The sequence below is a fragment of the Medicago sativa genome, chromosome 1, assembly GCF_051527215.1.
Source record: "Medicago sativa cultivar Bolivia chromosome 1, Bolivia_mono, whole genome shotgun sequence".
NCBI lineage: Eukaryota > Viridiplantae > Streptophyta > Magnoliopsida > Fabales > Fabaceae > Medicago > Medicago sativa.
The window spans coordinates 38,364,552-38,392,125 of record NC_140749.1 but is presented as its reverse complement, the minus strand read 5'-3'; the positions used below and the strand labels follow the sequence as shown (position 1 = coordinate 38,392,125).

Below are 27,574 nucleotides of genomic sequence, written 5' to 3'. Positions count from 1 at the left end.
AACTTAAACCCTTTAAAGTCTTCAGAGTAAAAGTAGTATAAGTTTGTGTGGGAAAATTAATCAAATTGTTCTTAATTGTTATATTCTTTTTAATTTGTTAAATGTTAAATGGGGCGGGATAATGGCACCAACATATGGGGGAAAGGACAATTACATCCTAACTTCCTAATTGTGGTGGTGACTCCTTAATTTGAACTTAAAGTAAAACAAATTCATCAATGCTAGGGGGAAAGGACAATTACATCCAAAAAGACTTCCTACGCGGAGATGAAACAAATAAATAATTTTGCAGCACTGCTTAGGGTGATTTTGAATCTAGGGGGAAAGGACAATTACATCCGAGAAGACTTCCTACGAGGATAGATAGCCCCTAAGCATCTGCAGCCCCTTGTGCTTAATTGTTAAATTAATTCAATCTTAACTTAAATTCCCATCACTCTTATATGAAATGAAGAAAGGACTTTTCTCGGTTACTTTAACATTAAGGATAGAACTTATTCCTCATAATATCTGTCTTATACAGGAGCAAGAAAAGGGTTGGACTGCACACACACACTCACTTGAGACTTGATGTTGGGTAGAATAGGTTCATGAGAAGTGTTTGAAGTTGTAATTAGTGTACTTGAAGCAAAGCCTTTCTTTTGAGACATTTGTTCTTAATATTGCCATAATCAAATCTTTTGTTGCTGCTATGTCTGTTGCCTTTTGCTTGAGGACAAGCAAAGATTCAAGTGTGGGGGAGTTTGATGAGTCATAGATAGTCTATTTTATTTCTTTATTTAGTTTAGTTTTATTTAAGATTTGATTTGATTTTATTGCATTTTATTTCCTTTTAGAATATTTTACTTTAAATTGTCTTTTATTATATTTTAGGTACGAATATATGGTGGAAGGTGTCTTGGAGCAAAAGAAAGAGGACTGGAGCAAATACAGTACAAGAATACGAAGATACGAGACAAAAATATGTCTCTACCAAGTCAGAAGCTTGGCACGGCCCGTGCCAACATGTGGCACGGCCGTGCCACCCTCCAGGACCACTTTTGCTGCTTTTCTTCAAGCCCAAGTTACTCCGTTGCAGCTTTACTGTTTTGCCCTTATAGTAGCTTAGTTTCTAAGTCAATTGTAAAGCTATAAATAGAGTAGCACTCCATCATAAACATTCATCTTTTGTTCTTGGAATAAAAGTTCACTTTTATATTATTGCTCTTTTATATTACTGTTTTCTCTCTTCTTCCCCCATGTCTACAATGAACGTTAGTGAGTAGACTCTTCTTCGTCTTGGGATTGTTGAATAAGTCTAATGACGTAATCTGGATCAAGCCAAGCCTTAAACCCTAATTATATGTTACCTTAATTCCTAATCTAAATTCACCGTTTTAACATGAATTAATTATTATCAAACTGTGGAAGCGAACGCGGAGGGTTTGATAATGATTAATTCATCATCTTAGATATCAATTCATAAAGCGAACGCGGAGCTTTGATATCCGAACAAGTGAATTTAGACAAGGTTTGCGAAACATGAGAATAGTCTAGCAAACCTTGGGACACATAAAGTTTCGATCTTCAAGGATCCCAAAGGCAATCACCCATGAGAATAGGTGTGGTTGTTGGAGGGATACACTCACTGACTTTGAGAGAAGCTGTGATATGCTAAAGAGAAACTTGTCCTTAGAAATTAGGATTAACGCATAATTATAAGTTTAAGGCTTGCTTGTGAAAAGATTCGTTGTTATGATGAACCAATAATCCCAAGGCTCTTTTATTATTATTATTGTTATTTACCTTCAGCAACTAAACCTCCCTTTTTATAATCTTTCTTCTTCCCTAATCATTATCTAAAAGTTAATCGAATTCATAACTCCCTAGCGGAACGATACTCTTTTACTACTATTACTTTGATAGACCGTGCACTTGCGGTTTGGCCTATCAAGTTTTTGGCGCCGTTGCCGGGGAGTTGTTGCAATTTGATTAACTTTTTTTTAACGATTAGACTGAAAAAAAAAATCTTTTTTTCGTTATTTTATCTTATTTTATATTTCTTTCTAAAAAAAAAAAAAATCTTTTCCGTTATTTTATCCTATTTTATTTTATTGTGTTTCTTTTTATATTTCTTTCAAAAAAAAAAAAATCTTTTGTTTTATCTTATTTTATTTTATTTTATTTTATTTCTTTCTTTCTCTATTTCTTCTTTTTCCTTTAACTTCTGGGGAAGATAATAACGATATGACTAAGGAACGCTCTCTCAAAGAGTATGCAATCCCATCTTCAAATGAGTCATATGATGCTATTGTGTACCCAACGGTTGAGGACAATTTTGAAATAGAACCTGCACTTGTTCACTTAGTGCAGCAAAATCAATTTTTCGGATCACCCACTGAGGATCCGAATTTTCATATTTCAACCTTTTTAAGAATCAGTGGAACCTTGAATGCAAACCAAGAGGCCGTAAGGCTGCACCTCTTTCCTTTCTCCTTAGGGGGTAGAGCTAGTGCTTGGTTTCATTCATTGGAAATTGGTTCTATCTTTTCATGGCAACAAATGAAGCAAGTTTTTCTTGCCCGATTCTTTCCCTATGCTAAAACCGTCCAATTAAGGATTCAAATCACACAATTCACTCAAAAAGATGGAGAATCTCTTTACGATGCGTGGGAGCGTTTCAAAGAAATGCTTAGACTTTGTCCCCATCATGGTTTAAAGAATTGGCTTATTATTCACATTTTTTATAATGGTCTTTTGTATACCACAAAAATTTATGTTGATGCAGCTGCAGGTGGAGCTTTAATGAACAAGAATTACACAGAAGCATACTCCTTGATTGAAGACATGGCTCAAAATCATTACAAGTGGACCAACGAGAGAGCCATCACTAAATCTTCACCCTCCAAAAAGGAGGCAGGTATGTATGAAGTTTCTAACTATGATCACCTTGTCGTTAAGATTGATGCATTAACCCAAAAATTTGAAAAAATAAATGTTAGTGCCATCTCTTCTTCTTCTTCTTCTTCTGCATCTCCTTTTTGTGAAATTTGTGGTGAATTCGGCCATATTGGCATTGGTTGCCAACTAGGTAGTGTTGTTAGGAGTCCTGAGCAAGTAAACTATGCTCAATATAATCAAGGGTGTAGAAACAACCAATTTTTTTTTCAAAACCGTCAAAATCTTTTTGGACAACAAACAACACCACCTAGTTATGCAAACAACCAAAGAGTCCCTCAAAAATCCAGCTTGGAACTTTTTTTAGAAAATTATTGTATAAATCAATCCGAGCAGCTCCAAGAGCTTAAAAATCAAACTGAATTTTTGAAGGACTCTATTGGCAAACATACATCAGACTCCATAGTTACTCACAGTAAGATGATAGAAACTCAGACTTCTCAAGTACCCCAACAGGTGGCTACTCCCTCTCAAACCTCTGAAGTCCTTCTAGGACAAACCGAAACCAACCCCAAAGACCATATGAGTGCTATTATTAGGGATGGTAACCAATTAGAGGACCCCGTTGTGAAAATTAAGAACAATGAAGGAGAGCTAGGAAGTGATGAGCCTCAAAGTGAGAAAGCTATAGGAGAGAATGACAAGCCATTTGTTTCACCATCTCATGAGCCTGAAATTCCATTAACACAAGGGTTTGATGAGTCCAAGTTAGATGAGCAGTTTATGAATCTTATTAAAATACTTCCAAACAAATTGCCACCTAATCTTAAAAATCTAGGAAGTTTTTCCCTACCTTGTGTCATAGGATCTAAAACCTTTGAGAAAACCATGTGTGATTTGGGAGAGAATGTTAGTTTGATGCCATTGTCCCTTTCTGAACGATTGGGTATAGGATAGTTAAACCACTTTCTAACCGTCAAGCTAATGACTCTAAACGAGCGCTTCGTGGGAGGCAACCCATGAATTTTATTGCTGTTATTTTTGTTTTGTGTTATTTTAATTTGTTTTGTAGGTATTTGTCCAAATATGATGCAAAAAGGGGAAAGAAAGTTGAAGTCATTGACCAGAAACCAAACCAAAAAAAAAAAAAAAATTCTCAAAAAAAAAAAAAAAAAAATTCTTCCCTCTTTTTACAGAAGCTTGGCACGGCCCGTGCTAATGTTGGCACGGCCGTGCCAACCTTTCAACCAAAAAAAAAAAAATATATTTTTTTTTTTTTTTGAAAAAAAAAAAATTATTTATTTTTTTTATGTTATTCAAAACAACCTCTTTCATTCTTCCTCCATAACTCTCTTCAAACTTCACCAAACCATAATTTCTCCACCAATCTTCATCAATAAACTCAAAAACATTATTTAAACCCCAACCCCATCACTAAACCAACCTTTCGCACACAAAACCCTAACCTTCACCCAAAATCCACACCAAGTCAACTAAGGTCAATTGGAATCAAAGAAGAAAGGTAAGTAGACTGAAGACTTCAGAAGTGGTGCAACTAAGAAGCAATCAACAACTCATAATCATGGGATCCAAATCAAGGATTCCAAGCAAAGAAATAGGTACAATTCTCTAATCTCTAGAACTATCTATGCTTGCAGGTACTCTGATGATTAATGTTATGGATAGACTAGGAATGGATGAACATATGATTAGGCTGTTGAATAACACAACCCTGTGCTTAGGTACCTTCAAAGGGTTATGGCTTGCACCATATAAAGTAGGAAAGAGGTAGGAATGATGAGGATTGATGAGCTGTTGTTGTGGGCTATGCTTTATAACCATCGTATTAACATTTGCCATTATTTGCTTGATTATCTTGTTTTAATTGTTAAAAAGAAACTGGATGATAAGAGTGATATAATGGTAGGTGGAATCATCACTTTTCTTGCTAGGAAGTTTGGGGTGAGTGTGAACCAATGGATCAAGAGGATAGAGGGAAACTTTTGTCTAGACTTATATACTATCAATACTTTGTCCTCAGAACCCATGAACCTACTCACAATTACCAATATGAATGGAGAATTATTAGAGCTTATTGTTTGATTATTCTATCTAATCCGGACTTAACTATTCTGGAGGTGGTGGAAAATTTGTTTTATGTTGGTACTAACCCCCAGGTACATAATGATGGTGATGATGATGGTAATGAAGAAGAGGTAGGTACAAACTTGCACCATGAACAAGAAGTCGGTGGAAGATATAATGATGAACGGCGGGCATGAATGCAAACCAAAGTTCAAAGAATAAGCACCGAGCAACAAAAATAAGGTGTTGAAAGGAACAATGTCCAAAGGAGCAATCGAATAAATGAAGAAAACAATTAAATGCTCCAAAACATGATGCAACACCTTCACCTCCAAAGTCCACTATGGACTTCAATAAAATTGTGAGCTTTCCTCTTCCTCTACTCTTCTTCTTCTTCTTCTTCTTCTTCTTCTACTTCTTTTTCTTCTTCTACTACTTCTTCTTCTTCTTCTTCTTTTATTTTTCTTTTTGAATCATTGAGGACAATGCTTCTCCTAAGTGTGGGGGGAGCCTAATAAAGTGTCTAGAGTCGTAGTGTCCCAAACTCCCTTGAACTTTATTCTTTTGTTTTGTTTTTATAGCAAGAGGCACGATTAGTAGCTTGTTTTTAATGTAAATATGAATAGGTATTTTAAGGAGCACGTTCTATCTTTAGTGTTAACTTAGACCCTTTAAAGTCTTCAGAGTAAAAGTAGTATAAGTTTGTGTGGGAAAATTAATCAAATTGTTCTTAATTGTTATATTCTTTTTAATTTGTTAAATGTTAAATGGGGCGGGAGAATGGCACCAACATATGGGGGAAAGGACAATTACATCCTAACTTCCTAATTGTGGTGGTGACTCCTTAATTTGAACTTAAAGTAAAACAAATTCATCAATGCTAGGGGGAAAGGACAATTACATCCAAAAAGACTTCCTACGCGGAGATGAAACAAATAAATAATTTTGCAGCACTGCTTAGGGTGATTTTGAATCTAGGGGGAAAGGACAATTACATCCGAGAAGACTTCCTACGAGGATAGATAGCCCCTAAGCATCTGCAGCCCCTTGTGCTTAATTGTTAAATTAATTCAATCTTAACTTAAATTCCCATCACTCTTATATGAAATGAAGAAAGGACTTTTCTCGGTTACTTTAACATTAAGGATAGAACTTATTCCTCATAATATCTGTCTTATACAGGAGCAAGAAAAGGGTTGGACTGCACACACACACTCACTTGAGACTTGATGTTGGGTAGAATAGGTTCATGAGAAGTGTTTGAAGTTGTAATTAGTGTACTTGAAGCAAAGCCTTTCTTTTGAGACATTTGTTCTTAATATTGCCATAATCAAATCTTTTGTTGCTGCTATGTCTGTTGCCTTTTGCTTGAGGACAAGCAAAGATTCAAGTGTGGGGGAGTTTGATGAGTCATAGATAGTCTATTTTATTTCTTTATTTAGTTTAGTTTTATTTAAGATTTGATTTGATTTTATTGCATTTTATTTCCTTTTAGAATATTTTACTTTAAATTGTCTTTTATTATATTTTAGGTACGGATATATGGTGGAAGGTGTCTTGGAGCAAAAGAAAGAGGACTGGAGCAAATACAGTACAAGAATACGAAGATACGAGACAAAAATATGTCTCTACCAAGTCAGAAGCTTGGCACGGCCCGTGCCAACATGTGGCACGGCCGTGCCACCCTCCAGGACCACTTTTGCTGCTTTTCTTCAAGCCCAAGTTACTCCGTTGCAGCTTTACTGTTTTGCCCTTATAGTAGCTTAGTTTCTAAGTCAATTGTAAAGCTATAAATAGAGTAGCACTCCATCATAAACATTCATCTTTTGTTCTTGGAATAAAAGTTCACTTTTATATTATTGCTCTTTTATATTACTGTTTTCTCTCTTCTTCCCCCATGTCTACAATGAACGTTAGTGAGTAGACTCTTCTTCGTCTTGGGATTGTTGAATAAGTCTAATGACGTAGTCCGGATCAAGCCAAGCCTTAAACCCTAATTATATGTTACCTTAATTCCTAATCTAAATTCACCGTTTTAACATGAATTAATTATTATCAAACTGTGGAAGCGAACGCGGAGGGTTTGATAATGATTAATTCATCATCTTAGATTTCAATTCATAAAGCGAACGCGGAGCTTTGATATCCGAACAAGTGAATTTAGACAAGGTTTGCGAAACATGAGAATAGTCTAGCAAACCTTGGGACACATAAAGTTTCGATCTTCAAGGATCCCAAAGGCAATCACCCATGAGAATAGGTGTGGTTGTTGGAGGGATACACTCACTGACTTTGAGAGAAGCTGTGATATGCTAAAGAGAAACTTGTCCTTAGAAATTAGGATTAACGCATAATTATAAGTTTAAGGCTTGCTTGTGAAAAGATTCGTTGTTATGATGAACCAATAATCCCAAGGCTCTTTTATTATTATTATTGTTATTTACCTTCAGCAACTAAACCTCCCTTTTTATAATCTTTCTTCTTCCCTAATCATTATCTAAAAGTTAATCGAATTCATAACTCCCTAGCGGAACGATACTCTTTTACTACTATTACTTCGATAGACCGTGCACTTGCGGTTTGGCCTATCAAGTTTTTGGCGCCGTTGCCGGGGAGTTGTTGCAATTTGATTAACTTTTTTTTAACGATTAGACTGAAAAAAAAATCTTTTTTTCGTTATTTTATCTTATTTTATATTTCTTTCTAAAAAAAAAAAATCTTTTCCGTTATTTTATCCTATTTTATTTTATTGTGTTTCTTTTTATATTTCTTTCAAAAAAAAAAAAATCTTTTGTTTTATCTTATTTCATTTTATTTTATTTTATTTCTTTCTTTCTCTATTTCTTCTTTTTCCTTTAACTTCTGGGGAAGATAATAACGATATGACTAAGGAACGCTCTCTCAAAGAGTATGCAATCCCATCTTCAAATGAGTCATATGATGCTATTGTGTACCCAACGGTTGAGGACAATTTTGAAATAGAACCTGCACTTGTTCACTTAGTGCAGCAAAATCAATTTTTCGGATCACCCACTGAGGATCCGAATTTTCATATTTCAACCTTTTTAAGACTCAGTGGAACCTTGAATGCAAACCAAGAGGCCGTAAGGCTGCACCTCTTTCCTTTCTCCTTAGGGGGTAGAGCTAGTGCTTGGTTTCATTCATTGGAAATTGGTTCTATCTTTTCATGGCAACAAATGAAGCAAGTTTTTCTTGCCCGATTCTTTCCCTATGCTAAAACCGTCCAATTAAGGATTCAAATCACACAATTCACTCAAAAAGATGGAGAATCTCTTTACGATGCGTGGGAGCGTTTCAAAGAAATGCTTAGACTTTGTCCCCATCATGGTTTAAAGAATTGGCTTATTATTCACATTTTTTATAATGGTCTTTTGTATACCACAAAAATTTATGTTGATGCAGCTGCAGGTGGAGCTTTAATGAACAAGAATTACACAGAAGCATACTCCTTGATTGAAGACATGGCTCAAAATCATTACAAGTGGACCAACGAGAGAGCCATCACTAAATCTTCACCCTCCAAAAAGGAGGCAGGTATGTATGAAGTTTCTAACTATGATCACCTTGTCGTTAAGATTGATGCATTAACCCAAAAATTTGAAAAAATAAATGTTAGTGCCATCTCTTCTTCTTCTTCTTCTTCTGCATCTCCTTTTTGTGAAATTTGTGGTGAATTCGGCCATATTGGCATTGGTTGCCAACTAGGTAGTGTTGTTAGGAGTCCTGAGCAAGTAAACTATGCTCAATATAATCAAGGGTGTAGAAACAACCAAATTTTTTTTCAAAACCGTCAAAATCTTTTTGGACAACAAACAACACCACCTAGTTATGCAAACAACCAAAGAGTCCCTCAAAAATCCAGCTTGGAACTTTTTTTAGAAAATTATTGTATAAATCAATCCGAGCAGCTCCAAGAGCTTAAAAATCAAACTGAATTTTTGAAGGACTCTATTGGCAAACATACATCAGACTCCATAGTTACTCACAGTAAGATGATAGAAACTCAGACTTCTCAAGTACCCCAACAGGTGGCTACTCCCTCTCAAACCTCTGAAGTCCTTCTAGGACAAACCGAAACCAACCCCAAAGACCATATGAGTGCTATTATTAGGGATGGTAACCAATTAGAGGACCCCGTTGTGAAAATTAAGAACAATGAAGGAGAGCTAGGAAGTGATGAGCCTCAAAGTGAGAAAGCTATAGGAGAGAATGACAAGCCATTTGTTTCACCATCTCATGAGCCTGAAATTCCATTAACACAAGGGTTTGATGAGTCCAAGTTAGATGAGCAGTTTATGAATCTTATTAAAATACTTCCAAACAAATTGCCACCTAATCTTAAAAATCTAGGAAGTTTTTCCCTACCTTGTGTCATAGGATCTAAAACCTTTGAGAAAACCATGTGTGATTTGGGAGAGAATGTTAGTTTGATGCCATTGTCCCTTTCTGAACGATTGGGTATAGGATAGTTAAACCACTTTCTAACCGTCAAGCTAATGACTCTAAACGAGCGCTTCGTGGGAGGCAACCCATGAATTTTATTGTTGTTATTTTTGTTTTGTGTTATTTTAATTTGTTTTGTAGGTATTTGTCCAAATATGATGCAAAAAGGGGAAAGAAAGTTGAAGTCATTGACCAGAAACCAAACCAAAAAAAAAAAATAAAAAAATTCTTCCCTCTTTTTACAGAAGCTTGGCACGGCCCGTGCTAATGTTGGCACGGTCGTGCCAACCTTTCAACAAAAAAAAAAAAAAAAAAAATTTTTTTTTTTTTTTTGAAAAAAAAAAAATTATTTATTTTTTTTATGTTATTCAAAACAACCTCTTTCATTCTTCCTCCATAACTCTCTTCAAACTTCACCAAACCATAATTTCTCCACCAATCTTCATCAATAAACTCAAAAACATTATTTAAACCCCAACCGCATCACTAAACCAACCTTTCGCACACAAAACCCTAACCTTCACCCAAAATCCACACCAAGTCAACTAAGGTCAATTGGAATCAAAGAAGAAAGGTAAGTAGACTGAAGACTTCAGAAGTGGTGCAACTAAGAAGCAATCAACAACTCATAATCATGGGATCCAAATCAAGGATTCCAAGCAAAGAAATAGGTACAATTCTCTAATCTCTAGAACTATCTATGCTTGCAGGTACTCTGATGATTAATGTTATGGATAGACTAGGAATGGATGAACATATGATTAGGCTGTTGAATAACACAACCCTGTGCTTAGGTACCTTCAAAGGGTTATGGCTTGCACCATATAAAGTAGGAAAGAGGTAGGAATGATGAGGATTGATGAGCTGTTGTTGTGGGCTATGCTTTATAACCATCGTATTAACATTTGCCATTATTTGCTTGATTATCTTGTTTTAATTGTTAAAAAGAAACTGGATGATAAGAGTGATATAATGGTAGGTGGAATCATCACTTTTCTTGCTAGGAAGTTTGGGGTGAGTGTGAACCAATGGATCAAGAGGATAGAGGGAAACTTTTGTCTAGACTTATATACTATCAATACTTTGTCCTCAGAACCCATGAACCTACTCACAATTACCAATATGAATGGAGAATTATTAGAGCTTATTGTTTGATTATTCTATCTAATCCGGACTTAACTATTCTGGAGGTGGTGGAAAATTTGTTTTATGTTGGTACTAACCCCCAGGTACATAATGATGGTGATGATGATGGTAATGAAGAAGAGGTAGGTACAAACTTGCACCATGAACAAGAAGTCGGTGGAAGATATAATGATGAACGGCGGGCATGAATGCAAACCAAAGTTCAAAGAATAAGCACCGAGCAACAAAAATAAGGTGTTGAAAGGAACAATGTCCAAAGGAGCAATCGAATAAATGAAGAAAACAATTAAATGCTCCAAAACATGATGCAACACCTTCACCTCCAAAGTCCACTATGGACTTCAATAAAATTGTGAGCTTTCCTCTTCCTCTACTCTTCTTCTTCTTCTTCTTCTTCTTCTTCTTCTTCTTCTTCTTCTTCTTCTTCTTCTTCTTCTTCTTCTTCTTCTTCTTCTTCTTCTTCTTCTTCTTCTTCTTCTTCTTCTTCTTTTTCTTCTTCTTCTACTTCTTCTTCTTCTTCTTCTTTTATTTTTCTTTTTGAATCATTGAGGACAATGCTTCTCCTAAGTGTGGGGGGAGCCTAATAAAGTGTCTAGAGTCGTAGTGTCCCAAACTCCCTTGAACTTTATTCTTTTGTTTTGTTTTTATAGCAAGAGGCACGATTAGTAGCTTGTTTTTAATGTAAATATGAATAGGTATTTTAAGGAGCACGTTCTATCTTTAGTGTTAACTTAGACCCTTTAAAGTCTTCAGAGTAAAAGTAGTATAAGTTTGTGTGGGAAAATTAATCAAATTGTTCTTAATTGTTATATTCTTTTTAATTTGTTAAATGTTAAATGGGGCGGGAGAATGGCACCAACATATGGGGGAAAGGACAATTACATCCTAACTTCCTAATTGTGGTGGTGACTCCTTAATTTGAACTTAAAGTAAAACAAATTCATCAATGCTAGGGGGAAAGGACAATTACATCCAAAAAGACTTCCTACGCGGAGATGAAACAAATAAATAATTTTGCAGCACTGCTTAGGGTGATTTTGAATCTAGGGGGAAAGGACAATTACATCCGAGAAGACTTCCTACGAGGATAGATAGCCCCTAAGCATCTGCAGCCCCTTGTGCTTAATTGTTAAATTAATTCAATCTTAACTTAAATTCCCATCACTCTTATATGAAATGAAGAAAGGACTTTTCTCGGTTACTTTAACATTAAGGATAGAACTTATTCCTCATAATATCTGTCTTATACAGGAGCATGAAAAGGGTTGGACTGCACACACACACTCACTTGAGACTTGATGTTGGGTAGAATAGGTTCATGAGAAGTGTTTGAAGTTGTAATTAGTGTACTTGAAGCAAAGCCTTTCTTTTGAGACATTTGTTCTTAATATTGCCATAATCAAATCTTTTGTTGCTGCTATGTCTGTTGCCTTTTGCTTGAGGACATGATTTTATGGCAATGACGTGTGACTTTTTGAATTGTAGTGAAGGGAGCCTCCCATTTAAGTATTTGGGGTTACCGGTGGGGGATAATCCGAAGCGTTTGTCAACTTGGGAGCCGATGTTGGAAACTTTAGGGGGCTGGTTGAATGCTTGGGGCCATAAGTATATTAGTTTTGGAGGTAGAATTGTTCTCCTAAACTCAGTTCTTAATTCAATCCCAATCTTTTATTTATCGTTCTTGAAGATGCCGGTTCATGTGTGGAAGAGGATAGTTAGAATCCAAAGAGAATTCCTTTGGGAAGGAGTGGGAGGAGGAAATAAAATTATTTGGGTGAAGTCGAAGTCTGCATGTCAACAAAAGGAAAATGGAGGAATTGGGATCAAAGATATCCGGTTGATGAATGTGTGTTTATTGGCGAAATGGCGTTGGAGGTTGCTAGATGGGGAAAATGCTTTGTGGAAGGAGGTCCTAGAGGATAAATATGGACCGTGTAAGGAGTGTTTATTGGAGGGTGGTGGTGCCCCGTGGCCGCGGTTCACATCGGTTTGGTGGAAAGAGTTGGTGAAGTTAGATGATTTCGGTAGTCAAGGTTGGTTCTTAGGAGACATTTGGCGTAAAGTGGGTAATGGCTTGAAGACGAGTTTTTGGAAGATTAATTGGCGTGCTGGAAGAAGCTTTGGCTACAAATATCCAAGACTCTTTACGATCTCTTCTCAAAAGGAGGCTACGGTGGGAGACTTATGGGAGGTTTCGGAGGAGGGAGTGAGTTGGAATTTTGTTTGGAGAAGAAGAATTTTTGTGTGTGAGGAAGAATTATTGACTAGTCTTTTGGAGGATTTGGAGGGTGCGAGATGGGCTAATGAGGAGGATGTGTGGAGGTGGAAGTTAGAAGATAGTGGTGTGTACTCCGTTAAATCGGCGTATCTTAAGTTGGAAGGAATTGTGTTGAGAGTTGAAGATTGGGGAGTAGCGGAGAAACGAGTGTTTGAGAATATGTGGAAGAGTCCGGCTCCGTCGAAAGTGATTGCTTTTGGTTGGAGGGTCCTCCTAATTAATAGAGCCCCAACTAGAGATAATCTTGCTTTGAGGAATGTGCTATCGTCGGAAGGGTCGACGGTGTGTGTGATGTGCAATAGGAACGAAGAAACGGCTATCCATCTTTTATTGCATTGCGATGTCGCGAGTTTGGTGTGATCAAAACTTATGTCTTGGTTCGAGTGTAGTTTTTTAATTCCACCGAACTTATTTGTGCTTTGGGAGTGTTGGAGTGTAGGTGGGAGAGTAAACAAGGCTACCAAGGGCCTATGGTTAATTTGCCACACCACTATTGAGGTGGATAGTTGAAGAGATTAAGGTGTTGTCGTGGAGGTAGTTGTTGGAAAGGACACTCACTCCATCTTGCCTTTTCTACGAATGGTGTTGGAACCCGAGGCTTTGTCTCGAAAGGTAGTGCTTTTTGGTTGGTAGGTGTGTTTTGTTGGCGGTTGCAGCTGTGTGTTTCAAGTGTTTTCTGCAGTAGGTTTTTTCTGGGCTTCCTATCGATTTTGGTGTTGCTGGCTTGCTTTCTGCCCTCTGTAATTTTGCTTTATGTCCACTATTGAATGGCTTCACTCACTGTTGGGTTGGTAGTCTATCAGTACCTTATTGTATATTGGGAAGGTCGTGTTTTTTTAGGCTTTTGGAGGGTTTGCTTTTGGTGGCAGTAAGCTGCTTTGTGAATTTTTTGGTTCCCTGAGTAGCATCGCGTTGGATGGTGAGGCATGGGTATGCAGATGGTGTTTTGTTGTTTGTGTATACTCAGGCCCTCATTTTTCTGTTTTGCTTAGGAGCTTTATTTCGTGAGCGTTCCGTATATATGCGGCGCCGTTTGTATTGTTTCTTGTTCTTTCCGCAAGTAGTTTTTGCCAAGGTTATCAAAATCGGGACTTTACTTCAAGTCGAAAGGGAGTAGCAAAATCGGGACTCATAAAATCGCAATCAAAATCGAAGGATTTTACTCAGGGACTTTTGTAGAATCGATATAGGATAGCAAAGTCGGGACTCGTAAAATCGCAATCAAAATCGAGGATTCTACCAAAAAAAAAAAGTTAAATATATGTTATAAATTGCATATAGTCATAAATGACTAAAGTTCAAAGTTCACAAAATACATATACATAAATGACTCAAAGCCTAGATGCAAATATTCTTTAGTAGTCATAATAATGGTAAATAATCTAGACAAAATACTTAAAGACAAATCCTAAATGCCCGTGTAACTATTGAGGAAGTGTGGGGGAAGTGAAAGAATGAAATTTTTTGGCCTTTTGGGTATTTATAGAACTGGGTCATGGATTCAAATCGGGTCAATTTACGAACCGGGTCAAAAATTAACCCTTATCAAAAAATGAACAAAATCCTTCAAAATCCATCAAAATCCTGCGATTTTGAACGGATTTCACGATTTTATGCGATTTTGTGCGATTTTGATAGGATTTTGCTTGTTTTTGGGACTTTGCTATGGATTTGAGTCGTTGAAGCTATGCAAAGTCGCAAAAACCAGGATTTTGGGACTTAAATCGCGTTTTTGATAACAATGTTGCATCTTGCAATTACTCGACAAGAATAAAATTTGCCGTTTCAAAAAAAAAAAAAACTTAGAAACTAAATGGGTCATTTTAAATCACATAAAAATTAAAAGGAAAGCATTTTAGCATTGTCGTACATTTGGCACGAAAAATATTGTCGTGCACTTAAGTATTTCTCTTTATTTAATTGAAAATCCATTTTGGCATAACAAGTTAACGAACCTCTTGGAGAAATAATTTGTGTTTATGTTTTTCTTGTTATCATCCGGCTTTATTGATGAAACCTCCTTTTCTAAAGCAATTTCTTCTCTTTGTCAATTTATTTTCAGCATGTAAGCTAACCTTATAAAGGTCTCCTTTTTGTTATATACTAACCAAAATTGTTACTTATCATAATGCTGCATGTTTAATGAATTAATATTTAATATTGACTAACCAAAATACACTGAAATGGTTGGATGTTTATAATATTACCCTTTAAAGGGAAAACTATGAAAGTGTGTTTAGACATTATTAAGCAGAATTTGTTGATTAGATTTCATCGGCAATTCTGCTAAGTTATTAAGCAGAATGAGGGCCTGTTTGAAATAGTTTTTGTTTTCAGTTTTTGAAATATACAAGTCTTCTTCTCACAATAATTATCTTTTTACATGTTTAGTTTTTTAGTCCCCAAAACTAAAAAATTCAAAACAGTTTCCAAAACTGTAATTTTAAAAATAGTTCAGCAAACAAGTTTGTAATTTTCAAGTTTTTAAAAACTTAAAAAGAGTTTTTGGGAAGTGTTTCAAACAGGCCCTGAATCTTCTGTTGCTGAGATGCCATTGAACATATTTATGAGAAGTATACACTCATTGAAGGAAACCTATTAACTGTTAATACTCACTCCAATTAAAAACTACTTGTAAAACAGTTACAATTTTTATGACCAAGATGAAAAATTGTGGTAAAAAATCCACATATTTTTTTTTAAGGAGAAAATCCACATATTTATCAGTAACACCTTTCTCACTTGAAACATTGCAGCACAAGTCATTCATTTACTCTATCAATGGAAAACAACTAAATCTAATATATGTCTTAGTGTAAGTCGGTTTAGTTAAAAGGAAGGAGTTATTACTGAAATATACGGTAATTGTATAATTCTCTCTTATAAGCTTACTAAGTTAAACTGAATGATACTTGATCAAAAAGTAACAGTTCAATATTCTTTTTTCAAAAAAACTTTCAATCTTGTAGTGGTGAACAAGTGGAACTGTAACACCCACGACGTGACTTTCGATATCCCGCCAGTTGGATACGAAAGGTTCCCGCCAGTTGGAACGGGCACTATCCGTAAGGATGACCCCACGTTAATAAGAGGAACCGAATCACATCGAAATGAGAGGGATCCGGAGGCCGTGTAGGTATGGGACTACATGGTTGAAGGAAGGCTTATAAGAATTGTTAGGTACTACCCATATCAACAAGATGCATCTTCTTTTCGGTAGCTCAATCCATAGGAACTCCACAGTTAAGCGTGTTTGGCTTGGAGTAGTACTAGGATGGGTGACCTACCGGGAAGTTTCCCGGTAAGCGTGCGAGTGAGGACAAAACACGCTGAAAAGACTCGTGTTGGTTTGTGGGGTTAGTCGGCAATCCTGAAAGCAGTCTAGGATGTTACAAAATGGTATCAGAGCAGACCTCTCCCAGTACGGTGTGGTTCGGGGATGAACCAGGCGGAAGCTGGTGGGCATGTAACACCCACGACGTGGCTTTCGATATCCCGCCAGTTGGATACGAAAGGTTCCCACCAGTTGGAACGGGCACTATCCGTAAGGATGACCCGACGTTAATAAGAGGAACCGAATCACATCGAAATGAGAGGGATCCGGAGGCCGTGTAGGTATGGGACTACATGGTTGAAGGAAGGCTGATAAGAATTGTTAGGTACTACCCATATCAACAAGATGCATCTTCTTTTCGGTAGTTCAATCCATAGGAACTCCATAGTTAAGCGTGCTTGGCTTGGAGTAGTACTAGGATGGGTGACCTACCGGGAAGGTTCCCGGTAAGCGTGCGAGTGAGGACTAAACACGCTGAAAAGACTCATGTTGGTTTGTGGGGTTAGTCGACAATCCTGAAAGCAGTCTAGGATGTTACAGGAACAATGCTGGACACTTAACAGAATAATAATGTCTAAAATTGCTTAGTTCTTTATCATGGATACTTATAAGGGAAAATGGATATAATGTATTAAAAAGTTACCTGAAAGCAGTCTAGGATGTTACAGGAACAATGTTGGACACTTAACAGAATAATAATGTCTAAAATTGCTTAGTTCTTTATCATGGATACTTATAAGGGAAAATGGATATAATGTATTAAAAAGTTATAAGGGAAAATGGACATAATGTATTAAAAAGTTATAAGGGAAAATGGACATAATGTATTAAAAAGTGTTGTGAGAATATGTGATAAATAATGAGAGAGTCTCTTCTCCGTCTACGAGGAACTTGGTTGTGAGGAAGTTTGGGATTCATCCTCTTTTACAAGTTTTTTTTTTCTTCATATGTTGAATACATCTATTTGCAAAGAGTACTAAAATGCAGGTTGTTATAAGAAATAAGAAAATTCGTTTCCTCTGCCCTCAATTCTTATACTTTTCATAAATTTTTCAGCCGTGATCATTACTTATTACTACAATACCTAACATAATACAAGGAAACTAATATGCCTTTCTGTTTCACTTACACCACTAGCTTCCATGTAAAAATGGATACAAAATGATGATACATTAAGAATTACTTTTACATCCATTTTCGACGTGCTTTACCTTATCATTCTCGTTTAAACTTAAACACATAACTTGTACTTGATGGTTCTTTCATCCAAAAGAAGATGGATGTAGATAAAGTCATTACAGTGATTACAAAGTATTAAATTAGCGAAAGATTGTAGCGAAATTAATATATACTACTATTCCTGACAGAAGTAAATTGAAAATTATATTAATTATGAAATAATAGGAATTACATGAAGGCATACACATAAGACTAATTTACTAAATCAGAAGAACAACTAACTAGCAATTAAATAAAGGATTTATGCTAGTATCCTATTTTGACATATGTGACCACTTACCTAATGGAAACGAAACCTGTAAAAAAGGATCTCTATTACAAGAATAATTTGCATGTTGATTATTAAGCACTAAACATAGGTGTCTTAATATCAAAATACCTGAATGAGACTAGAGGATAAGAACTAACAAAGTTCCAAACAAGAATAGACCAAGAAAGCTGAATTAAAATGTTATCTTGCACAAGCACTTACATCTGAGGGGAGAAAAATAGTTTTTCTCAGTCCCACTATGCATTTGCAAACAAAACACTATTTTTTCTGTATGAAAGTATATTTCCAAAATCATACGCGGTTTTAAAAAATCGTGGGACGAGTAAAATTGGATCCACGATATAAATATTTGAGTTACTGCATATTGTGTAGTGAATCCTATGACAATATTCTCTTGAATCATGATTGTATAAGATAATAACATCAACTTCCTCACATGTTAATTACATAGATTCTATAGTCACAGTTCAAATCAATTCACCAATTCTGTACTTCATACACATTCATTATTTGGAAAAGATAATGTATGAACATTGTAATTGAAAATAGGAAAGGTGTATGTTCAATCCAGCTTCCTTAATAAATATGCAACTTGAACTTCTTTTGTCAATGGCATGATCCAGTCACTATATAAATCAGCAACCAAGCTTGGATTGATTTTGTACACAGGCTCAGTTTATTGATCCTTCAGATTTATAGCCACTTCTTGTCCATAAGTCTTGGCCTTCATCGCCACTCTCCTCTTAATTGCTTCTTCAACTTCAGGATATGTTAGCAATTCCATCAATCTATCCTTGTCCTACAAAATCATCGCGCCAAAGAAAAGTTGATCATGCAAAAAATCCAGGTTACATCCATATATCACAAAAATGAAACCAAAAACAGTGTTATCAATCATAGATTGTGGAAAGTAGTGGATTATTCAAATATTTCTGTACTACAATACTATCGTACTGTTATAGGCTTACATTTGCTGTCTGACAACATATTGTCCTAAATAACGTATCGCGGAACAACACTATAGCTTTATAACGCCACAGTGTCCTCTATTCATGCTTGCATTATTCATGGAATGGAATTTACCTTTAATATTTGTCCCTGCAGATGACCGTAATTGGCACACTTGATCATGTTGATTTCACCGCTCATGTTTAGAATGTTTTGCGTGCCTTTGATGGTGCTGTACAAGTTCTTTCTAGTGTTGATGGGGTGCAGGACCAGTCCATTGCTGTGGATAAGCAAATGATAACATATCAACTTCCAAGACTTGTATTCATCAACATTAAATACAAAAAATGTAAGATACAGATCCATAGGAGCTTGTAAATTAGGTATACTTTAGATTAATGGATTCATCAAATGTTGTAAAATGTAAGATACAAAAGCACAATTACAATAGATATATGTGTGTGTCATCATAATGATTCAAACGAGATTTTATAAGTTACTTTTTTGTCTGTAATGGATTTTCTAAGTGATCTTAATAAAAAATTGATTGTAATTATACTTTAGCTAATCCGAAAATAAAACTTACATTAAATACAAAAAATGTAAGATACAGATCCATGGGAGCTTGTAAATTAGGTATACTTTAGATTAATGGATTCATCAAATGTTGTAAAATGTAAGATACAAAAGCACAATTACAATAGATATATGTGTGTGTCATCATAATGATTCAAACGAGATTTTATAAGTTTCTTTTTTGTCTGTAATGGATTTTCTAAGTGATCTTAATAAAAAATTGATTGTAATTCACTACAAGAAAATATGTGATTTGCTACGCCCATTTTCGCAGCTAATTCACAGCTTATTCCTAGTAAACGACATTAGCTAGAGATATGCTACGGAATAACTATTGAATTGGGCGTAGCATGGATTGAGAGACAAATTTGCTAGGGAAACAATTCATACTAAATCCGTAGCAAGTCAAACAAAAATCCAAGCAAATATTTAGTTAATCCGCAGCAAAAAAGCATTGAAATTGAATTTTCCACAACAAAATAACTAAGACTCGTCGTAGCAAATCCATAGCAAATCTACAGCAAAAATAAAACAAAAAATTTCTATAATGGATCCTAGCAATTAGGACCTTTTAACCTTTTAAAAAAATATTTAAATCACTACCCATCAATTAATAATAAACTTTAGTTGAACACCAGAAGAAATACAAAATAGTATTGATAACAAATTAGGTCGCATGCAACTAATTCAACATGAGGTTATACAAGAGATTCTACATATTAGAACCATAATCGCTTTTGTCAAGAACAACAATTATTTTGGATAAATAAAGGTCAAGGCATTGATTAATTTAATAAGCTGGTTCGAGACTCGAATTGCAATAGATAGCTGCTCTAGTATGATATACTTTAGTTATTTGAAGTCGTTTCATGCTACCTATACAACAAAATCAAAGAGAAATCACACTATCAGTAAAATATGAAAAAATAACAAAAAGCACTTAAAGCTCAATTAAATCAGCGCAACATTGGATCTGTTGTAATACTTAACCAAATCAGAAAAAATAATAAACATAAAGGGAAAGAGAAATGAAAAAAGAGAAATTAAATCAATATGTATCCAATTTAAAGTGAAAACTATGAACAATAATGATGAGCAACACTTACACAGAAATTGATGAACCAGTCAGTGTCCCAAAGAGTCCATTCAACAGAATTCCAATTCCCAGCCAGCCAACAATGCGGCTCAGAACATGTGGAGGTGGCGGTGTTGCACTTGCTAGCCGGGATGCAGCTTTGAATGCTCCAGTTGACTGTCAGATAACCAACTGAATTAAGTGCTAATAGCATAACCACTTATCATAAGTTCATATGTATAAGCTATTTCTATAAGAAAGAGAAAATAAAGTCAAATTGTTCTCATATAAGCTAGAAGTTATTTTCATAAGGTATCATGGAGAACTAATGAAAGTTATCTTAAAACAACTTATAGGCATGTCATAAACTGTCTCCATAAGCTATTTCAAGCAGACTAACATGCACTAATGATAGTGCTCGCACATCACAACACGTAGAAAAGTTCACCACAACTCAGATTTTACACAAATACCAGAAAATTAAAAATCTAGCTCAGATTTGACACAAATACCTTGTTATTGAAGTTCCATCTCCCATTTCTGGGATTGAAGTCTTCGCCATCCCCAACCTTCAACTGTAAGTCAAACTAGATAATTACATGTTAGATGCCATCAGTAGCAAGTATTTTGCAACTAATTGTACTATAAATAGTTAGAAAGCAAAACAACAGCTCACTAAAGAACATGCATTCAGCTTACAGATGATCTTACTACAAAGGAAACAATTAATTGCTATACATTTTCAAGCTGACAAAGAATCAACCCAAGCTGCACATTCAGCAGACTGATATTGAACAAAATTCAAGCGAATCATGACAATTTAATGTTTTGGTGGACAACATAAATTTCACCAAATAATGGTGAAAAGCAATGGGGTACGGCCATGTGAGCTTACTATAACTATCAACGAGGAACAGAAAAATTCCTTCAAAAAGTAATTTGCAAATCTTTCTTTTACTATCATCAAGAGAGGCTAAACACAATCCCTCAAAAGCAAAAAAAAAAAAAAGAGAGGTTATTGAAATTCCACAATTATGTAGCATGGGTACTCAGAGCAAAAAAAACAGATGATCTTAAATATCATAAACATAAAAACCATGTAACACAAATTACAACAACATACATCCACACATTTCAACCTGTTTGAAGTGACATCTTCAAGAACAACAGTAAACTCAAGCTTTTAATAACTCAACTCAACTGTCACACAGTAACTAAAGAACCATTCTAAAGGAAAAATGCAAACAAATAACCTGCGAATTTGCTATAGATGGATCCCCGAGAAGCTATGAAGCTCGGATACGAGATACGATACGGACACGATACTGCACCGATACGCCGAAATTTTTTAAAAATCAAGATACGATACGGCTGGGATACGTTAATAAAAAAATTATATAATTAAATGTACAATATAATTATAACCATTTTTTTAATATGCAAATATATTAACAAACAAAAGAAACTAATCATAGGCTTGCAGCACATCAACATAAATATAAATAATATTGACGATCAAGAGAGTGATAATTAGTCAATTACATACACGATATATCTAAAAAGAATATTGTTAGTGCTATACTATATCGATCCAAAAAAGAACACATCAGTACTCAAGAGTTAAGTTATTTTAGTTAACATTAATTTAAAAATATCAGTGCAGGTATCGGTGTAGGATAATTATCGGACACTCCCTTGATACGTATCGGGAAGTATCAGATAATTATTTTTTAAAAAAATAAAATTTAATCTTCGGATACTCTCCTGATACGTATCGGAAAGTATCAGGCAGGTATCTGTGCAGGATACGCAGGAGATACGATACGTCATCTATTTTGAAGTATCGGGGCTTCACAGCCGAGAAGTAACACATTGATATTAACTCCTAATCTCACCCTATCTAGCAAATGCTGCTTGCAAGGAAATTGAACACATTGATATTTCCAACAAAATACATGAGTATTCAAACACAACAATATACCTTTCTCGACCCTCCGAATAAAAGATAGGCCATAGCCTTTTTGATGCGATGCCATCATGCCCAAATAAAGATGGAGCAATCTTGGAGCATATATTTTTGTATACATCATGATCAGCTGCAAATTTTTTAAACTCTTCAATCTGTAAAAGATACCATTAATGCCAGATCTCAACAATACAGAGCAATTTACTACTTACAACATCTCAATTTACTATATGACATGTAAACAAGAACTTACAGTTTCATGATCTTCTTCGACAACACTTTGTATTTCAATATTCTGAGAAAATGTACATTGGGTGAATTATACCAAGCAAATCTGCAGACCAAGAGGCATCATAAAACACATCAGACTAGATTAATTAAAAGTACTAAAATCCAAGTCAATGATTTTGAAAAACAGGTGTATCATGAAAGACAATCAGATAATCTTCGTGGAATCAAAAAATAAAGGAATCAGCTTTGAATTCGGACAGGGTAACATGACACATCGTCACTGCTTTGAATTATAACAATAGCCTCCTTGATAAATTGCAAAAAAAAAAAAAAATCACAATCTTAAATTGCAAATAATACTAAAACAGGGTTAGTGTCCTATGACTTTCTATCACTTGCTTCAAAAACGATGAATGCATTATTGTAACAGAATACTACAATAATGTTAAATACTACACCCTCTAGAATAATAAATAGCAACAGAGCTCCAAAACAGACATATAGATTGATTTCTTCAAAAGTAAACCAAACACTATGAGAATGCAAGAAGCATAAAAAAAAATTGCGAGAGTTACATACCCCTCACTGGATTGCCAGTTGGCTTTGCATCAACAGGTTTGGAATAAAGCAACAGTCGGGATAAGTACGGTATGCTGCTGTCATATGACACTTGATCTAAAAAATAAAAACAGTTTCATCAACTAACAGTCACAATATACGCAAAAATGAGGAAAATCAAACTAAATTTTAGTTTCAAGTTCATTTTTATACAGAGTTGTCAATTGCAAAATGCAGATGGCAGAAAAGATTGATTAGTTCAAATTCCGCTACGCAGTGCTATAACGCCGTTGTATCTGCTATTTCACAATAATTCGTACCAAATAACACTGTTTCTATACACATAAACAAACTACCTTTCGAATTATCGAGTAGTGCCGCAATGCCTTTCTCTCCATGTCCTCCAGATGCTTCATCTAACACAACCAAAAAGCAAGCAATTAGCCACAACGCGATTCAGATTAGTATATTCAATTAAAAAATATCTAAAGATCAAAAGATAATTCATTTAGAAAAAATCGAAATAACAATGAATGTTTCGATTCTTCTTACAACCTGGAAAGTGAAGCGTTTTTAATAAAAAAACATAAATGATTAATGAAATCATCATCCACCACTAATTACAATTACAATTAAACTACATTAAGATATCAAAATACGTCGTAATTAATTGTCATCTTGGTTTTTGGGACTAAAGGATGAGATCTAAAATGAAAATGAAGCATTCATAAATATATCAAAATATACTGTAATAATGAAGTTAAATATTTGTAGCAGAACAACAAAAACCTATTGCATTGCACCAGTCAATTTAGGGTCCTCTCAATTTTAGGAATAAATTACCTCTCACAAAGCAAGGACCAAAGAGCATCGCAAATTAGCTTCCTGGGTCATTATCTTTGTTACCTACTTTGATACTTAAATAATTTTTCTAAGTAGTTTTGTCTACTCTTTTTGTTTGTTTGGGATACCTATTTAGGGTTTGCTTTCTGGTTGTTTAGAATCACCATAGTTGGTGATTATTTGATGATTTTCAGTTCCTAGAGATTTAGGAAGACATTGAATGTGACCATTATTGTGAGAGTGGAAGTTTTTGGCTGGACTAAATCCCGTGGTTTTTATTCTCTCGCATTCAGAGTAGTTTTCCACATTAAAATTCTGATAGTGATTTTCACGTTATAATTCTGATAGTTTTCCACATTAAAATTCTAATTTTTTTTTTTTGGCTTTCGCACCGGTTTCCAACCCACCAAAGGTGGACGACTAATTTGACTCGTGCGTAGAGGCATGCACACTGGCCAAGCGTTGTTCCCCTTAGGAATCGAACCCGGTATTCCCCAGATACGTCCTTGGAAGGAGCTCTTTACCACTAGAGCCCAAGCAACTTGGATAAATTCTAATTATTATTTGATGATTGACAGTTCCTAGAGATTTAGGAAGACATTGATTGTAACCATTATTGTAATAGTGGAAGTTTTTGGCTAGACTAGGTCCCGTGATTTTTCTTCTCTCACATTGAGAGTAGTTTTTTACATAAAAATTCTGATTGTAACCATTATTGTGATAGTGGAAGTTTTTGGCTGGACTAGGTCCCGTTGTTTTTATTCTCTAGAGTAGTTTTCCACATTAAAATTCGGGTGTTCTCATTTACAGTTTTTACTTCTTTCTATTGTTTTTGTCGGTTGTGCTGGTAAATTGAATTATTCATGTTCCACAAATAGAGATAATTTAAGCTTCTACAAATTCCGTATTGCACACTCTGATCCCAACAAATACCTCATATGTCTCAATTTAATTATATCCATAATTTATCGCATATATCACATAGATTCATCTTCTATTTTTTTCTCTCAATGTCTACACGTCAATATAGATGCTTATTATTTAATAGAAGGTAAGAGACTGTAAGGACCGCCGTCCTAAATTATATTAATATGATATCATCTTAAGCATATGGGTCCTAGTTTTCCATTTGTTTTGACAATAACCTGTGTTGTCCTAACTTTCGGTAGTCAACTCCTACTACCATTACTCATTAAATAGCTTTCACACGTCTAAAAAAAAAAAATTGAATAGCTTTTTGGTCCGTTTCCTCGAAATTTCATCGGAAATAAGAGGATAGCTTCCTCAAAACCAAACAAAAAGCCAAATTGTTCACATCTCAGTATATATGTCTGTGAAAGTACTTTCAACTTTAAACAAACTTAAGAGAGAACATGAAGCATATTATAATCCAAATTGGGAGATGGTTGATGCATACAAAGGTATGGACATTTATTGGTTTCACTTCAGCTGTTGTTGGATTGCTTTGTTATGCTCTCAGTTCTTCCTTTATCCATCTATTTGGAAATTGGAGTTGGTTGAAGATATTCCTTTACGGTGTTTTCTGTTTCATCATTTGCTTTCTGATTTTACTAGCAATGATATGGAACCACTCCAGATGTTTCAGGTTCCAAGTTCAATTCGCATTTTTGGTTTTAACCACCACCTCGGTGTATTCCTTTTTCTCCGATAAAATGATGAATGGGAAACCAGATACATATAGCCTCGTTTCAAGTGCTTCCTTTGCTATCATGTCTCTCAGTTTGTCGAGGCAAACTCAGTGTGGATTTGAGGTGGATCTTTACTTTTTTCTCGGATGTTTAATTGTACAACTAATGAAGATTAAATTGCTATTATTCATTGTTGGAGCTGGTTTCAGTTATTCCCTTATTATTATTCGTTCTTACTTCCCTTCAACTCCAATAGATGTTGGACCAGAAAACGAGTGCCCCGGAATCCAAGATGAAAATTCAGTAGTTCTTCATGTCATTTCTCCAGACTTAGCTAGTAATGACATCGCTAGTAGCATGATGGAACAGCTCAGGATCAGTATGAATGCTCTTCAGCAGGAAAATTTGCATATCATCAACATGCTTTTGGAGCAGGAAAAGGAATATTGTGACAATGCATCTTTGATGTTATCTGAACGTAGCTTGGAAGGAATGCTCATGTTGGAAGTGCTGTCGCCGGAAACGGTCAACAACCTTCAGGAAACTGTAAAATTGATGTTAAATTCTGGTTTCAACAAGGAGTGCTTAATTGTGTACAGCAGTTGCAGGAGGAAATGCTTAGAGGAGTGCCTGGTAAAACAATTATTAAATTCAGATAATCTTACTATCGAGGATGTTAACATGAAGGATCTCGGACTACGCATTAAAAGATGGATTAAGGCTTTCAAAGTTGCATTCAAGATATTGTTTCCCACTGAGCGGCAACTCTGCAATATTGTTTTCTCTGAGTTCTCTGCCATCTCTGATATCTCTTTTACAGATGTTTGTAGGGAATTCACCATTCGTTTGCTGAATTTTCCCAATGTCATAGCGAATGATCAAAGCCATACGACTCTGTTGTTTAGAAGGCTCGACATGTATGAAACATTGCATGACATAATTCCGAATTTTGAGTCTCTGTTTTGTGATCAATACAGTGTGTCACTAAGGAATGAATTAAACACAGTTTTAAAGAAATTGGGAGAAACAATAGTGGGCACTTTAAGGGAGTTGGAAAATACAATTCGCCTCGAAGCTCCAGGGAACGCGCCAGTTTTTGGTGGCCAGCTTCACCCCGTTGTCCGTTTCATCATGAATTACCTAACCTACATATGTGACTATCGTGAGATATTAGAGCAGGTGTTTGAAGATCATGGACATGTGTTGCTGGAACACACCAAGCATGATTATACTTTGCCGTCTTCTTCTTCTTCTTCTTCTTCTTCTTCTTCTTCTCTTTCACTGCAGATGGAACGGATTATGGAGGTGTTGCAGAGTACTTTAGAAGGTACGTCCAATATCATTAATGACCCTACTTTGGGTTATGTTTACTTAATGAATAGCAGCAGGTACATAATGCTAAAGACGATGGAAAATGAATTAGGAGCTCTTTTAGGGGATGGTATGTTGCAAAGACACAGAGCGAAATTACGATACAACTTTGAGGAATATATCAGAAGCTCGTGGGGTAAAGCGCTGAAATTTCTAAGGCTGGACAACAATCTATTAGTGCATCCTAATATGGTTGGGAAGTCAATGAAGAAGCAGCTCAAATCTTTCAACAAACTGTTTAATGAAATATGCAAAGCTCAATCCTTGTGGTTTATCATGGACGAAACGTTAAAGGAAGATATAATAGCTTACCTTGGGGAAAACTTGTTGCCAGCTTATAGAAACTTCATTTGGAAGTTCCGTATTGTTCTAAAACTGGAGGTTAAAAAGCCCACTGATAGATACATTGAGTATGAAACGAAAGATATTAAAGCAATACTCAACAATATGTTTAAGATATACCGTCCATCAAGTGGTGGCCGAAAGCGAGGTTAAAGGCTTAAAGCGTTATGCTTTTGTGTGTATCTATTTATTTATTGTGTAATTGAAATACAAAGTTGCTTTGATGTATTCAGTAGTATAGGAAATAGATTTTTATCTGGTTTTCAACACTGGCCTAAGATGCCTGATTGGATGTGATACTTTTTGAGACGGTTTTTTCAA

At 35.4% G+C, this 27,574-nt stretch overlaps 1 protein-coding gene, 2 non-coding genes and 1 pseudogene across 6 annotated transcripts; 1 reads left to right on the top strand and 3 right to left on the bottom strand.

Annotated features, from left to right (window-relative positions):
- Window positions 1–2,589: 2,589 nt before the first annotated feature.
- LOC146954816 (small nucleolar RNA R71) lies at window positions 2,590–2,696 on the bottom strand. The gene has a single exon (XR_015025191.1). It is a non-coding gene; the product is annotated as a small nucleolar RNA R71 (small nucleolar RNA).
- A 5,511-nt stretch (window positions 2,697–8,207) lies between these two features.
- LOC146954815 (small nucleolar RNA R71) lies at window positions 8,208–8,314 on the bottom strand. Its single transcript, XR_015025190.1, has one exon. It is a non-coding gene; the product is annotated as a small nucleolar RNA R71 (small nucleolar RNA).
- An 11,531-nt stretch (window positions 8,315–19,845) lies between these two features.
- On the bottom strand, window positions 19,846–23,466 carry LOC146954814 (nucleobase-ascorbate transporter 2-like). 2 transcript variants are annotated; one of them, XM_085718642.1, is made up of 6 exons: window positions 23,405–23,466; window positions 23,070–23,165; window positions 22,275–22,593; window positions 20,806–20,880; window positions 20,325–20,470; window positions 19,846–20,094 (listed from the first exon to the last, which is right to left on the bottom strand). In XM_085718642.1, exons 3-6 carry the CDS (start codon window positions 22,305–22,307, stop codon window positions 20,091–20,093), a joined length of 258 nt encoding a protein of 85 aa, XP_085574768.1. In that variant the 5' UTR covers window positions 22,308–22,593; window positions 23,070–23,165; window positions 23,405–23,466; the 3' UTR covers window positions 19,846–20,090. The 2 variants fall into 2 exon arrangements, with proteins under 2 accessions (XP_085574768.1, XP_085574774.1); XM_085718648.1 differs by having other exon boundaries at window positions 20,806–20,868.
- Window positions 23,467–25,054: 1,588 nt separating this feature from the next.
- Window positions 25,055–27,574, top strand: LOC146954813 (exocyst complex component EXO70B1 pseudogene; annotated as a pseudogene). 2 transcript variants are annotated; one of them, XR_015015181.1, is made up of 2 exons: window positions 25,207–25,663; window positions 25,797–27,574. The product of XR_015015181.1 is annotated as an exocyst complex component EXO70B1 pseudogene, transcript variant X2 (transcript). The 2 variants fall into 2 exon arrangements; XR_015015170.1 differs by having other exon boundaries at window positions 25,055–27,574.